The sequence below is a fragment of the Mobula birostris genome, chromosome 7 (assembly GCF_030028105.1).
Source record: "Mobula birostris isolate sMobBir1 chromosome 7, sMobBir1.hap1, whole genome shotgun sequence".
NCBI lineage: Eukaryota > Metazoa > Chordata > Chondrichthyes > Myliobatiformes > Myliobatidae > Mobula > Mobula birostris.
In genome coordinates this window covers 98,497,489-98,511,138 of record NC_092376.1, presented here as the reverse complement: position 1 = coordinate 98,511,138, position 13,650 = coordinate 98,497,489, and the positions used below count along the sequence as shown (strand labels likewise).

The 13,650-nt window shown below is 42.6% G+C and overlaps 1 protein-coding gene across 1 annotated transcript in view; it reads left to right on the top strand.

Moving 5' to 3' along the window:
- The window catches only part of lcp2a (lymphocyte cytosolic protein 2a), a 207,920-nt gene that overhangs the window by 18,000 nt on the left and 176,270 nt on the right, over nt 1-13,650 (top strand). The window contains exon 2 of the mRNA XM_072263528.1: nt 3,549-3,611. Coding sequence (XP_072119629.1) covers nt 3,549-3,611 — 63 coding nt within the window. The remainder of the gene's footprint in view (nt 1-3,548; nt 3,612-13,650) is intronic.

The following is a 13,650-nucleotide window of genomic DNA, read 5'->3' as shown; positions in this document are numbered from 1 at the left end:
AGGTTGAGTGAACTCGGCCTTTTTTCCTTGGAGCGATGGAGGATGAGAGGTGACCTGATGGAGGTGTATAAGATGTTGAGAGGCATTAATCATGTGGATAGTCAGAGGCTTTTTCCCAGGGCTGAAACGGTTGCCACAAGAGGACACAGGTTTAAGGTGCTGGGGAGTAGGTACAGAGGAGATGTCAGGGTAAGTTTTTTTACTCAGAGAGTGGTGAGTGCGTGGAATGGACTGCCAACAACGGTGGTGGAGGTGGATACGATAGGGTGTTTTTTGAGAGACTTTTGGATAGGTACATGGAGCTTAGAAAAGTAGAGGGCTATGGGTAAGCCTAGTAATTTCTTAGGGAGGGACATGTTCGGCACAGGGCCTGTATTGTGCTGTAGGTTTTCTGTGTTTATGTTTATGCCTTCATAATCTCTTCAGCTACGTGTTTCAGAACCCTGGGGCATTGTCCATCTGGTGCAGGTGATCTATTTTCCTTTTAACGTTTCACTGTTACCACCTGGAAGTGCAGCTCAGAGTCCCCACCATCAGGTTCAGGAACAATTATTACTCGTCAATCATCAGGCTGCTATAGTCATAGTCATAGTCATACTTTATTGATCCCAGGGGAAATTTGGTTTTCGTTACTGTTGCACCATAAATAATAAATAGTAATAGAACCATAAATAGTTAAATAGCAATATGTAAATTATGTTAGAAAATTATGAAATAAGTCCAGGACCAGCCTATTGGCTCAGGATGTCTGACCCTCCAAGGGAGGAGTTGTAAAGTTTGATGGCCACAGGCAGGAATCAATTTCCTTTGATGCTCTGTGTTGCATCTTGGTGGAATGAGTCTCCGGCTGAATGTACTCCTGTGCCCACCCAGTACATTATGTAGTGGATGGGAGACATTGACCAAGATGGCATGCAATTTAGACAGCATCCTCTTTTCAGGCACCACTGTGAGAGAGTCCAGTTCCATCCCCACAACATCACTGGCCTTACGAATAAGTTTGTTGATTCTGTTGGTGTCTGCTACCCTCAGCCTGCTGCCCCAGCACACAACAGCAAACATGATAGCACTGGCCACCATAGACTCGTAGAACATCCTCAGCATCGTCCAACAGATGTTAAAAGACCTCAGTCTCCTCAGGAAATAGAGACGGCTCGGTCCCTTCTTTTAGACAGCCTCAGTGTTCTTTGACCAGTCCAGTTTATTGTCAATTCATATCCCCGGGTATTTGTTATCCTCCACCATATCCACACTGACCCCCTGGATGGAAACAGGGGGCATCAGTACCTTAGCTCTCCTCAGGTCTACCACCAGCTCCTTAGTCTTTTTCAAATTAAGCTGCAGTGACAAAGTTTCCTACCGTAGCCCTGTACTCAGCCTCATCCCCCTTGCTGATGCATCCAACTATGGCAGAGTCATCAGAAAACTTCTTAAGATGACAAGACTCTGTGCAGTAGTTGAAGTCCGAGGTGTAAATGGTGAAGAGAAAGGGAGACAAGACAGTCCCCTGTGGAGCCCCAGTGCTGCTGATCACTCTGTCGGACACACAATGTTGCAAGCACACGTACTGTGGTCTGCCAGTCAGGTAATCAAGACTCCATGACACCAGGAAAGCATCCACCTGCATTGCTGTCAGCTTCTCCCCCAGCAGAGCAGGGTGGATAGTGCTGAATGCACTGGAGAAGTCAAAAAACATGACTCTCACAGTGCTCGCTGGCTTGTCCAGGTGGGCGTAGACACGGTTCAGCAGGTAGACGATGGCATCCTCAACTCCTAGTCGGGGCTGGTAGGCGAACTGGAGGGGATCTAAGTGTGGCCTGACCATAGACCGGAGCAGCTCCAGAACAAGTCTCTCCAGGGTCTGTTGAACCAGAGGGAATAATTTCACTCACCTTCTCTGACCCCAGCACTGAACTCTTCCTATAAAACTATGACCCACCTTCAAGGACTCTTCATCTCATGTTCACAAAAGTCTCTGTGTACATGATTCTTCCCAACTCCTAGAAACACATTTTTTCTGCATTATATTTTATCTGATATTTCCTCACCTATACAGGCTGCCCAGATTCCCCTTAAAGTACCTTTACATCCTCATGTATAGTCACCGTATCACCGAGTTTAGTTTTAATAGAGAACTTGGAAATATATGTGGTGATGCATTTTTGGAGTACTGATGAAGCTTGGGCATACATCATGAATGGGAGGGTCTTAGGTCCTATTTAGGTCAAAAGGGGCCTGTACAAATTCAAAGCTTGAAGGTGGCAGCACAAATAAAAATAAATTTTTAGAAAGCATACAAGACGTTGGTCTTAATTAACTGGAACACAGAAAAGAAGAGCGGGCTGTGGGAGTGTGATGCTCCAACTTTACAAAACATTGCTGAGACCTCAGACAGAATACTACTCACAGTTCTGGTTACTACGTTATAGGAAGGATGTGAATGTACTGGAGAAGGTGCAGAGGGGGTGCACTTGAATGTTGCCTGGGATAGAATAGTTCAGTTATAAGCAAAGATGAGAGAGTTTAGGTCTCTTTTGTCTCTAGTGGAAGAGATTAAGAAGGGACATAACTGATGTACATAAAAATAGTCAGGTACCCCAGGGAACAATACAAGAAAGTTGTCCCATATGAGAGGTAGATAAAACTAGTGGACATAGATTTAGAACATGGAGAAGAGACTTGGAGGGAATCTGAGGGGATATTTTTACCCTGAGGGTGGTGAGTAATTGAAATGCACTGCCTGTGAATGTGGTGGAAGCAGAGACACTGACAGCATTTCAGTGTCTAGATGAACACTTGAATTGCCTGAGCATAGAAGGATGAACTGAGTGCTGGAAGATAGGATTAATACTGAAGGACATCCACTGGTGGATATATAATGGTCTGTTTCAATGCTGTACAGCTATCTGATATTTTGTAATTTCAGCCAAATTATTGATAGAGACTGGGCCACAGCACTGATCCTTGCTTTGCTCCACTTGTCACAGCCTACCAACTTGAAAGTGAACCATTTATTCTGCTTTCTCTCCAATAACTAATTTTCAAATTCCATCAGTGCATTACACCTCAGTTCCACGTGCTCTAACTTTACTAACCAACTGTGAGAGGCATTTTTAAAACCTTCTAGAAATCCAAATGCACCACATCCATTTATTTCCTTTTACAAATTCTACGAGGCACATCCTCAAAGAACTTCTACAAGTTAATCAAACAGGAATTGTCTTTCATAATTCCATACTGCCTCTGCTCAATATAGTTACTTTTTCTCAGGGTGTTCTTTTACTTTATCTTTTGTTGTAGATTCCCTTGTCAATCAGTCTTGGCTACGTTGTATACACGACAGAGAATGATTTTATGGACAATTAATACATACTGTAACTATCCACAGCATGTTTCTTGCTTTTATTGAAAGATTGATGTTGTTTCTGTTCATTTGTTCCTTAAAGAAATTTTGTACAAAACTTATATCAGTCATTCAGCCAATGCAACATTGTCAATACATCGGCATGCATTGTAGCTAATGTTATCATTCCTTTTGTATTTAATAGCTAGACTGGAAAGACTGCGAAAAAGTTATAAAAAAGAACAATATTAATGGGCAGAGATTTCTGGTAAGTGATCAATTTATTTTTGGAGTGAAATATTGGAGTTAAGTTTTATTTTGCTTCAAGTTCTCTCAATGAATATGTGTGTGAAGGCATTATGCTGTGTATTATAGAGCCACGAAGGGGGAAAGTCCCTGACAGAATATGACTCTCTTTCAGTGTCCTCACCAGCAGTGCCAAATGGCCCTGATAATTAACTGACATGCAACACAGTCAAGTTGCAAACCCTGACGATTTTTCACTGAACTGAAAGTCTATCCTCATATCCTCATATCAGCAATCAGAGATAAACTAACAATTCCTTAATTCATTTCATAAACACTTTCCAATGTCTGCATACAGAATGCAGCACTGAGTCCAAATACAGTATGCATTGTTACTTACTGTGTACTCAACAGGCACAGCAGGGAATACAAGAATTTAAAAAAAGTGCTGACTTGTTTAAGGTCAAATTGTTGTAATGGACTTGCCTTTGAAGAGGGCCCTGGATGACATACTGAATTTATTAAGAGTTCTCCAAACTCTGGCAGACGGTTAAGCATTGCGCTCTCATCTATTTAGTCGATTACTGCCATAGATCCCAGTTGTCTTCTGACTGAGAGAACACCAGGGCGTGGATGAGTGGATCAAGAAGGCAACAGGAAGGAAAGGCATGAAGGTTAATCACTCATCACAACAAACGTGTGGACAGAGTTGGGGTGGGAGGGCGGAGCACTGCCTTGCGTTCCATTTTAGGACATTATTACCAAGACATTCTGGCTGTTATAAAAGACTAAGATATTAAATCCACAGAAGGAGATGAGTAAAGCAAGCAACTTGTTGATATTGGGAAAAGTTTCAGGTGATATTGCTGTTTCTGACCTCACACAGTTCCATTTGTATCCTCTGTTTTGGAGAGAGGTTGCGCAAGACACACAATATACGTATGTCCTTGCATAAGAACAGGGGTAATCATTTGTTGAGACAATTTACCAATGATTTCCATGCCTTAGTAGACATTGTCCAGTCAGAGCTCAGACTCCAATTGCACACATTTACTCTGAATCATAAGTTTTAGAACTTCATGATTCACAATCAATCTGATCTTCTTATGTCAAATGTTGCAATTAAAATTCTATAAACAACGACCATTATATGTTGTCTTCACAAGGGCAACACATAATATGAATGTGAGCAGGTATGTTGCTCCAGGAATTATTGCTGAAGGAGCCAACCGAATGTTAAAGCAGCTCAGTTTGTGTACCTTCCATGACAACGTGGGTAGAGAGGTCAGCTATGACAGCCCTTTGAGATCATTGTGATTGTGCTAATGTGCGGACACGTATTGACATGTTCTTCTCACTACGGCTATCCTGTGGTTTCTACTCACTCACAGAGAGTATCCATTTACATACCAGAACTAACACACTAGAGCTTGCCTGCCTGCCAATGTCTTGCCTGCCTAAGAGCTAAGACAGGAGTGTACCAGGTCCATATCACGGAGTTAATTTATGCTGATGAGACAAGCAACTGATATGAGCAACGTCTCTAGAAACTACTGGAAGAGATCTCACCTATGTAAAGAATTTGAACTGACCATCAGCTCCAAACATCATACCATTAATAAACATTGATGATGTACAACAAATACTGGACTGAAAGTGTTATACTTGAATGCACACAGCATAAGAAATAAAATAGAAAATCTTGAAATTCAGCTACAGATTGGCAAGTATGACATTGTGGCCATCTCTGAAACTTGGCTAAAGGATGGCTGCCATTGGGGGTTGAATATCCAAAGATATATGGTGTATCAGAAAGATAGGTTAGTAGGCAGAGGGGTGGTGTGGCCCTGCGTATAAGAAATAATATTAAATCATTAGAAAGGAATAACATAGGATTGGAAGGTGTAGAGTCTCTATGGGTTGAGTTAAGAAATGGCAAAGGTTAAAGGACCCTAATGGCAGTTGTATACAGACCTCCAAACAACAGCCAGGATGTGGATTACAAATTACAGCAGGAGATAGAAAAGGTGTGTCAGAAGGGCAATGTCATGATAATCATTGGGGATTTTAACATGAAAGTGAATTGGGAAAACCAGGCCAGTACTGGACCTCAAGAGAGAGCATTTGTAGAATGTCTAAGGGATGGCTTTTTAGAACAGCTTGTTGTTGAGCCCACTAGGGGATCAACTGTGCTGATGTGCAATGATCCGGAGATGATAAGAGAGCTTAAGGTTAAGGAACCCTTAGGAAACAGTGATCACAATATAATCGAGTTCACTTTGAAATTTGAGAAGGAGAAACTAAATTCCAATGTGTTGGTATTTCAGTGGAATAAAGGAAATTACAATGGCATGAGAGGGGAACTGGCCAAGATTGACTGGAAAAGGACACCAGCAGGAAGGACAGCAGAGCAGCAATGGCTGGAGTTTCTATGAAAAGTGAGGGAACTATAAGAGAGATATATTCCAAATAAGAAGAAATTTTCGAAAGGAGGAAGGATACTACCATGGCTGACAAGTGAATTCAGAGCAAAAGTAAAAGCAAAAGAGAGGGCATAGAAGGAAGCCAAAGCTAGTGGGAAGATAAAGGATTGGGAAGCATTTAAAAACTTGCAGAAGGAAACTAAGAAGGTCATTAGGAAGGAAAAGATGAATTATGGAAGGAAGCTGACAACTAATATCAAGGAAGATACTAAAAACTTTTTTAAGCGTATAAAGGGTAAAAGAGAGTTGAGGGTAGATATAGAAATAGAAAATGATGCTGGCGATTGTAATAGAAACATAGAAAACCTACAGCACAATACAGGCCCTTTCGCCCACAAAGTTGTGCCGAACATGTCCCTACCTTAGAAATTACTAGGGTTACCCATAGCACACTATTTTTCTAAGCTCCATGTACTTATCCAAAAGTCTCTTAAAAGACCCTATCGAATCCACCTCCACCACCGTTGCTGGCAGCCCATTCCACGCACTCACCACACTCTGCGTAAAAAAACTTATCCCTGACATCTCGTCTGTACCTACTCCCCAGCACCTTAAACCTGTGTCCTCTTGTGGCAACCATTTCAGCCCTGGGAAAAAGCCTCTGACAATCCACACGATCAATGCCTCTCATCATCTTATACACCTCTATCAGGTCACCTCTCATCCTCCATCGCTCCAATGAGAAAAGGCCAAGTTCACTCAACCTGTTTTCATAAGGCATGCTCCCCAATCCAGGCAACATCCTTGTAAATACCTTTTCCATGGTTTCCACATCCTTCCTGTAGTGAGGCGACCAGAACTGAGCACAGTACTCCAAGTGGAGTCTGACCAGGGTCCTATATTATAATGAGAGACGCAGAGATGGCAGAGGAATTGAATGTGTATTTTGCATCAGTCTTCACAGTGGAAGATATCTGCAGTATATCAGATATTCAAGAGTGTCAGGGAAGTGAAGAATGTGCAGTGAAAATTACAACTGAGAAGGTGCTCAGGAAGCTTAATGGTTTGAGGGTGGATAAATCTTCTGGACCTGGTGGAATGCACCCTTGGGTTCTGAAGGAAGGAGCTGGAGAGATTGTGGAAAGGCAAATTTTGACACTATGAGGCAGAAACTTGCAAAGCTTGATTGGAGTAGGTTGTTTGCAGGCAAAGGGATATTTGGTAAATGGGAGTTATTAAATGTGTGGAACTGAGAGTTCAAGATCTGCAAATCCTGTCAGAGTCAAGGGCAAGCTGGTAGGAACAGAGAATCCTGAATGATGAGGGATATTGAGGCTCTGGTCAGGTAAAGAAAGTGAGCATGGGTCAGGTACAGGCAGCTGAGATCAAATGAATCCTAAGAGGGCTGTAAGGATTGCTACAGGATTTATAAGTATATTAGGGGAAATATATTTTAGAGACATGCCAAATCTGCACAAACTTCGAAGAAAATAGAGGTGCTGCTGTACCTTCATTTTAATGTTAGTTATGTGCTGGTCCCAGGGTAGATCTTCTAATGATAACGCCAAAGAATTTAAAATTATTGACCCTCTCCACCTCCAACCTCCTGATAAGGACTGGCTCACAGAGCTCCAGTTTCCCCACTCAGTTCTTTCGTTTTGCTGAGCTTGAGTGGGAGGATGTTGTTCTGGTGATGTTCAACCAGATTTTCAATCTTCCTCCCATAAGCCAAATCTTTGATTTGGCCAGGAACTGTGGTGTGATCAGCAAACCTGAATTTGGAGCTGCACTTAGCCTCAGCCATATATATGAAGTGTGTAGAGCAGGGGGTTAAGCATACAGCTTTGTGGTGCACCTGTGCTGATGGTGATTGTGGAGATGTTGTTGCGAGCTTGAACTGACTACAAGTGACAAAATCAAGGATCCAGTTGTACAAGGAGTTAGAGGACTAGGCCTTGAGGCTTACTGATTAGCTTTGAGGGGCTGATAGTGTTGAATACAGAGCTGTAATCAATGACGAGCATCCTAATGTATGCATCTTCACGGCCCAAATATTCCAGGGCAATGAAACAAAGAAACATAGAAAACCTGCAGCACAATGCAGGCCCTTTGGCCCACAAAGTTGTGCTGAACATGTCCCTACCTTAGAAATTACTGGGGTTAGCCATAGCCCTCTATTTTTCTAAGCTCCAGGTACCTATCCAAAAGTCTCTCAAAAAACACCCTATCGTATCCACCTCCATCACCGTTGCCGGCAGCCCATTCCACACACTCACCACTTTCTGTGTAAAAAATTTAACCCTGATATCTCCTCTGTACCTACTCCCTAGCACCTTAAACCTGTGTCCTCTTGTGGCAACCATTTCAGCCCTGGGAAAAAGCCTCTGACTATCCACACGATCAATACCTCTCATCATCTTATACACCTCTATCAGGTCACCTCTCATCCTCTGTTGCTCCAAGGAGAAAAGGCCGAGTTCACTCAACCTGTTTTCATAAGACGTGCTCCCCAATCCAGGCAACATCCTCATAAATCTCCTCTGCACCCTTTCTATGGTTTCCACATCCTTCCTGTAGTGAGGCGACCAGAACTGAGCACAGTACTCCAAGTGGGGTCTGACCAGGGTCCTATATAGCTGCAACATTACCTCTCAGCTCCTAAATTCAATTCCATGATTGATGAAGGCCAATACACCGTGTGCCTTCTTAAACACAGAGTCAACCTGCACGGTTGCTTTGAGCATCCTATGGACTGGTACCCCAAGATCCCTCTGATCCTCCACACTGTCTTACTATTAATACTATATTCTGCCATCATATTTGATCTATCAAAATAAACCGCTTCACACTTATCTGGGTTGAACTCCATCTGCCACTTCTCAGCCCAGTTTTGTATCCAATCAATGTCCCACTGTAACCTCTGACAGCCCTCCACACTATCCACAACACCCCCAACCTTTGTGTCATCAGCAAACTTGCTAACCCATCCCTCCACTTCCTCATCCAGGTCATTTATAAAAATTACGAAGAGCAAGAGTCCCAGAACAGATCCCTGAGGCACTCCACTGGTCACAGACCTCCATGCAGAATATGACCCATCTACAACCACTCTTTGCCTTCTGTGGGCAAGCCAGTTCTGGATCCACAGAACAATGTCTCCTTGGATCCCATGCCTCCTTATTTTCTCAATAAGCCTTGTATGAGCGACTTTGTCACATGCCTTACCTTATGAAATAGCACTTGCTGTTGATCTGTTGTGACTATAAGCCAATTGGAGCAGATCCAAGTGAATCCTGAGGGAGGAGTTGGTCTGTTGCATGATCAACCTCTCAATGCCCTTCATCACAGTGGATGGAAGTGCTACTGGATGATAGTCATTGAGGCAGGTTGCCAAGTTCTTCTTGGACACGTTTATGATTGAAGCCTGCTTGAAGCAGGTGGGTACTTCAGACTGGCAAAGTGAGAGGTCTTCAATATTGAGCCAGGTGCTTTCTGTGGGTTCACACTCCTGAAAGATGCTCTCACAAGTCTCAGAAGCTGAAATTGTAGTGTTGTCAGGGGCTGTGGGAGTTTGTGTGGGTGCCTCCATGTTCTGTTGGTCAAAACAACCATAAAAGGCATTGAGCTCATCTGGCAGTGAAACCTTGTTGCCGCATATGTTGCTTGGTTTTACTTTGTAAGAGATGATAGTATTCAAGTTCCATCACAGTTGAATAATAAAAATAAAATCTGATTCCTTGGGACATATTTGACATCATTATACTTCTTTTACAAGCATTACCCTTTTGTTGCAACCTTATATTGTACTTTTTATGTAAGTACTTGGGATAGAAAACAATATAATGGAAATTTATCAAGCCATGAAGGCTGACATCGTTTCTGCTACTCCAGCCACATGCTGAGAGGTGCTGAACTTTGTTAAGTCCATCTACATACATATATTACTAAATGACAATGGCCACTTCATTAAATGGATACACAGGAAAATGCTGATGCTGGAATGCGAGCAAGTCAATTATCAGGGGAGGACAGGGGAGATTGAAGTAAGTATTGAACAAACTTCCAGTAGAAGTGGTTGAGGTAGGTTCGATATTATCATTTAAAGAAAAATTGGATAGATATATGGACAGGAAAGGAATGGAGGGTTATGAGCTGAGTGTGGGTCGATGGGACTAGGTGAGAGTAGCGTTCGGCATGGACTAGAAGGGCAGAGATGGCCTGTTTCCGTGCTGTAATTGTTATATGGTTATATGGTTATAAGAAGCAGGCAGCTGGAGGAACTCACCAAGTCAAGTAGCATAAACAAGAGAAATTCTGTGGATGCTGGAAATCCAAGCAACACACACAAAATGCTGCCGGAAGCCAGCAGACCAGGGTGCCTCTATGGAAAAAAGTACAGTCGACATTTCAGGCTGAAACCATTTGGCAGGACTGGAGAAAACAGGCTGAGGAATAGATTTGAAAGTTGGGGGTGGGGAGGGGAGACAGAAACACAAGGTGATCGGTGAAACCTGGAGGGGAAGGGATGAAGTAAAGATGCCCGGGTGTCAAGTAGCATAGAAGGGCCAAAAGGGAAAAGAAAATTTTGTATTAGTTTTGGAATTCCACCTTTCTCCATCCATCTCCAAACAACATGGATACTGTACATTGTATTCTCAAATCCCCTAAAAAGAGCATGAGGTCATGTATGTTTTATATTATTTACCATAATGAAGTGCTTCAAGGGTTTGGTTATGGTAAAATTAAGCCCTTTCTGAACAATGGTCTGGATCCATTGTAGTTTGTCTATTACCACAACATCACTACAGTGGACACAATTCCACTGGTTCTCCACTTTGCTCGAGAGCACCTAGACAAAACACACATACACGAGGTTGCTGTTTATCAGTTACAGCTCAGCACCACCATCCCATTATTATTAATCAACAAGTTTCAAGGCCTAGGTCTTTGTACATCCCTCTGCAGCTAGATCCTCAACTTCCTCATCAGGAAACCACAGTCATTGTGGATTGGTAATGATATTTCCTTCTAGCTGACAATCGACACAGGTGTACCTCAAGGATACATATTTAGCCCACTGCTTATGATGCGTGGCTAACCACAGCTCAAACGCTTTCTACAAATTTGTATATGACACCTCTGTTAGTAAAATCTCAAATGGCTTTGAGGAGATATACACAAGAGAGATATTTCCACTGGTTGAGCAATGTCACAATATCAACCTTAAACTCACTATCAGCAAGATCAAGGAACTAATTGTGGACTTCAAGAAGGGGAAGTTGGGAGAAGACACACCCTTGGAGGGGGTAGGGTCAGCAGTGGAAATGGTAAGCAGTTTCAGATTCCTGGGCATCAGCATCTTGGAGGATAAATCCTGGGCCCTATCCAGTGGCAATCACAAAGACGGCATGCCAGTGGCTATTCTTTGATCAGAGGTTGAAGAGATATGGTGTGTTACAAAAGATTCTTGCTAATTTCTATAGATGCATCACAGCCTGATATGGAGGCTTTAATGCATAGAACTACAAAAAGCTGCAGAGGCTTGTAGACTCAGTCTGCTTGATCATAGGCAGAGCTGTCCTCACCATCAAGGTCATTTCAAGAGGCAGTACCTCAAGAAGATGGCATCTATCACTAAAGACCCTCAACATCCTTTCGAATGCTTTCGAATTATTATTTCCACCAGGGAGAAGATCATGGAGCCTGAAGACTCAACTCAATGACTCGGGAACAGCTGCTTCTCATGCACCATCACATTTTGAAATGATGCATGAACCCTGAAAACTACCTTGTTATTCTGTTGGTTTACACTAAATTGGAAAATAAATATAGTAATTTTATGTCCACACTGTACTACTGTCATATAATGATAAATTTTATGGCTTACCAGTCAGTGATGATAAATCTGGTTCTGATTCTTGGAAGTCTGGCAAACAGTGAGATGAGGGAATGGCTGGTAGTATAGTTAAACATATGGTAGATGAAACTTAATGCAGGGATGTACAAACCAATGCATTTAGCATGGATATTTACAAGCATGTTTGAGAATTGTGCCGTGGACTGAGCACACAATCAAAAAAATCAATGGAGGGGTCTCAAGCTTTATAAACAAAGAAACAAAAGGCACATGAGTAAGAAGATTATGTTGAAAAAAAAGCAAAAAGCCATAAAGAAGGCAGGACAGCTGCTATATTTCATGAGGAATGTGAGGAGATTTAGTCTGTCATCTAAGACAGTCGAAAACTTCCGTAGACGTACTGTGGAGAGTATTCTGACAGGCTGCATCACTGTCTGGTATGGGGGAGTGTTACTGCACAGGATTGAAAGAAGCTACAGAAAGTTGTAAAATAAGTCCACTCCATCTTAGGTACTAGCCTTGGTAGTATCTAAGGTATCTTCAAGGGATGCTGCCTCAGAAAGGTGGCGTCCATCATTCAGAACCCACATCACCCAGGACATAAGACCATAAGGCCATGAGACATAGGAGCAGAACTGGGCCAGAATGGCAGTCTGCTCTGCCATTCCATCATGGCTGATCCTGGATCCCACTCAACCCCACACACCTGCCTTCTCACCATATCCTTTGATGCCCTGACCAATCAGGAAACGATCAACTTCCGCATTAAATATATCCACGGACTTGGCCTCCACCGCATTCCGTGGCAGAGCATTCAACAGATTCACTACTCTCTGGCTAAAAAAATTCCTCCTTACCTCTGTTCTAAAAGCTTGCCTCCCAAATTTTAAGGCTGTGCTCTCCAGTTTCGGATACCCCATCATAGGAAGCATCCTTTCCACATCCAACCTTTCTAGTCCTTTCAACATTCGATAGGTTTCAATGCGATTCCGCGCATTCTTCTAAATTCCAGTGAGTACAGGCCCAAAGCCGCCAGATGCCCCTCATTGACATGCCCTCTTCTCGTTGTTATCTTTAGGAAAGCCTGAAGACGCATACTTGGAGATTCAGGAACAGCTTCTATCCTCCGATTTTGATTGGACTTGAACACTGCCTCACTTCTATTATTGCTGATTTAGCACTGTTTTCAATTTAACTATTTCATAGACATATAAACTTACTGTTATTTATTTATTTCACTTCCCCCCCCCCCCATATTATCATGTATGTCACTGTACTGCTGCTGCTAAGATAACAAATTTCATGACATATGCCAGTGATATTAAACCAGTGAATCTGATTCTGATTCATCAACTCTTCTGGTAACTTCCTCAAAAAACTCTGGATAGACGCAAATTTTTGGAGGTGTATGTATCCTGTGCTGGCAGCATATTAGTTTAACTCAGCATCATGATCACTGCAAACGCTGTCCTGTTCCATATTTTATGATAAAGTATGCACCCCACATTTGGTATAAGTTTCTTTTTCAAGCACAACAGTTGCATCCAGTAGGATGATGGTTACAGTCTCTCTCAGAGTGACAGTGATGCATCAGCATTCTTTTTCTAGCAACCACACAAAATGTTGGGGGAACTCAGCAGGCCAGGCAGCAAATACGGAGAAAAGTACAGTCGACATTTCGGGCTGAAACCCTTTTTTTTGTTTAGCATTCTTTTCCTCCTGCTGTCCCCTGCAGGTGACTGCCAAATCCCAGTTATATTACCTTGTTCCTCTCAAAAGTG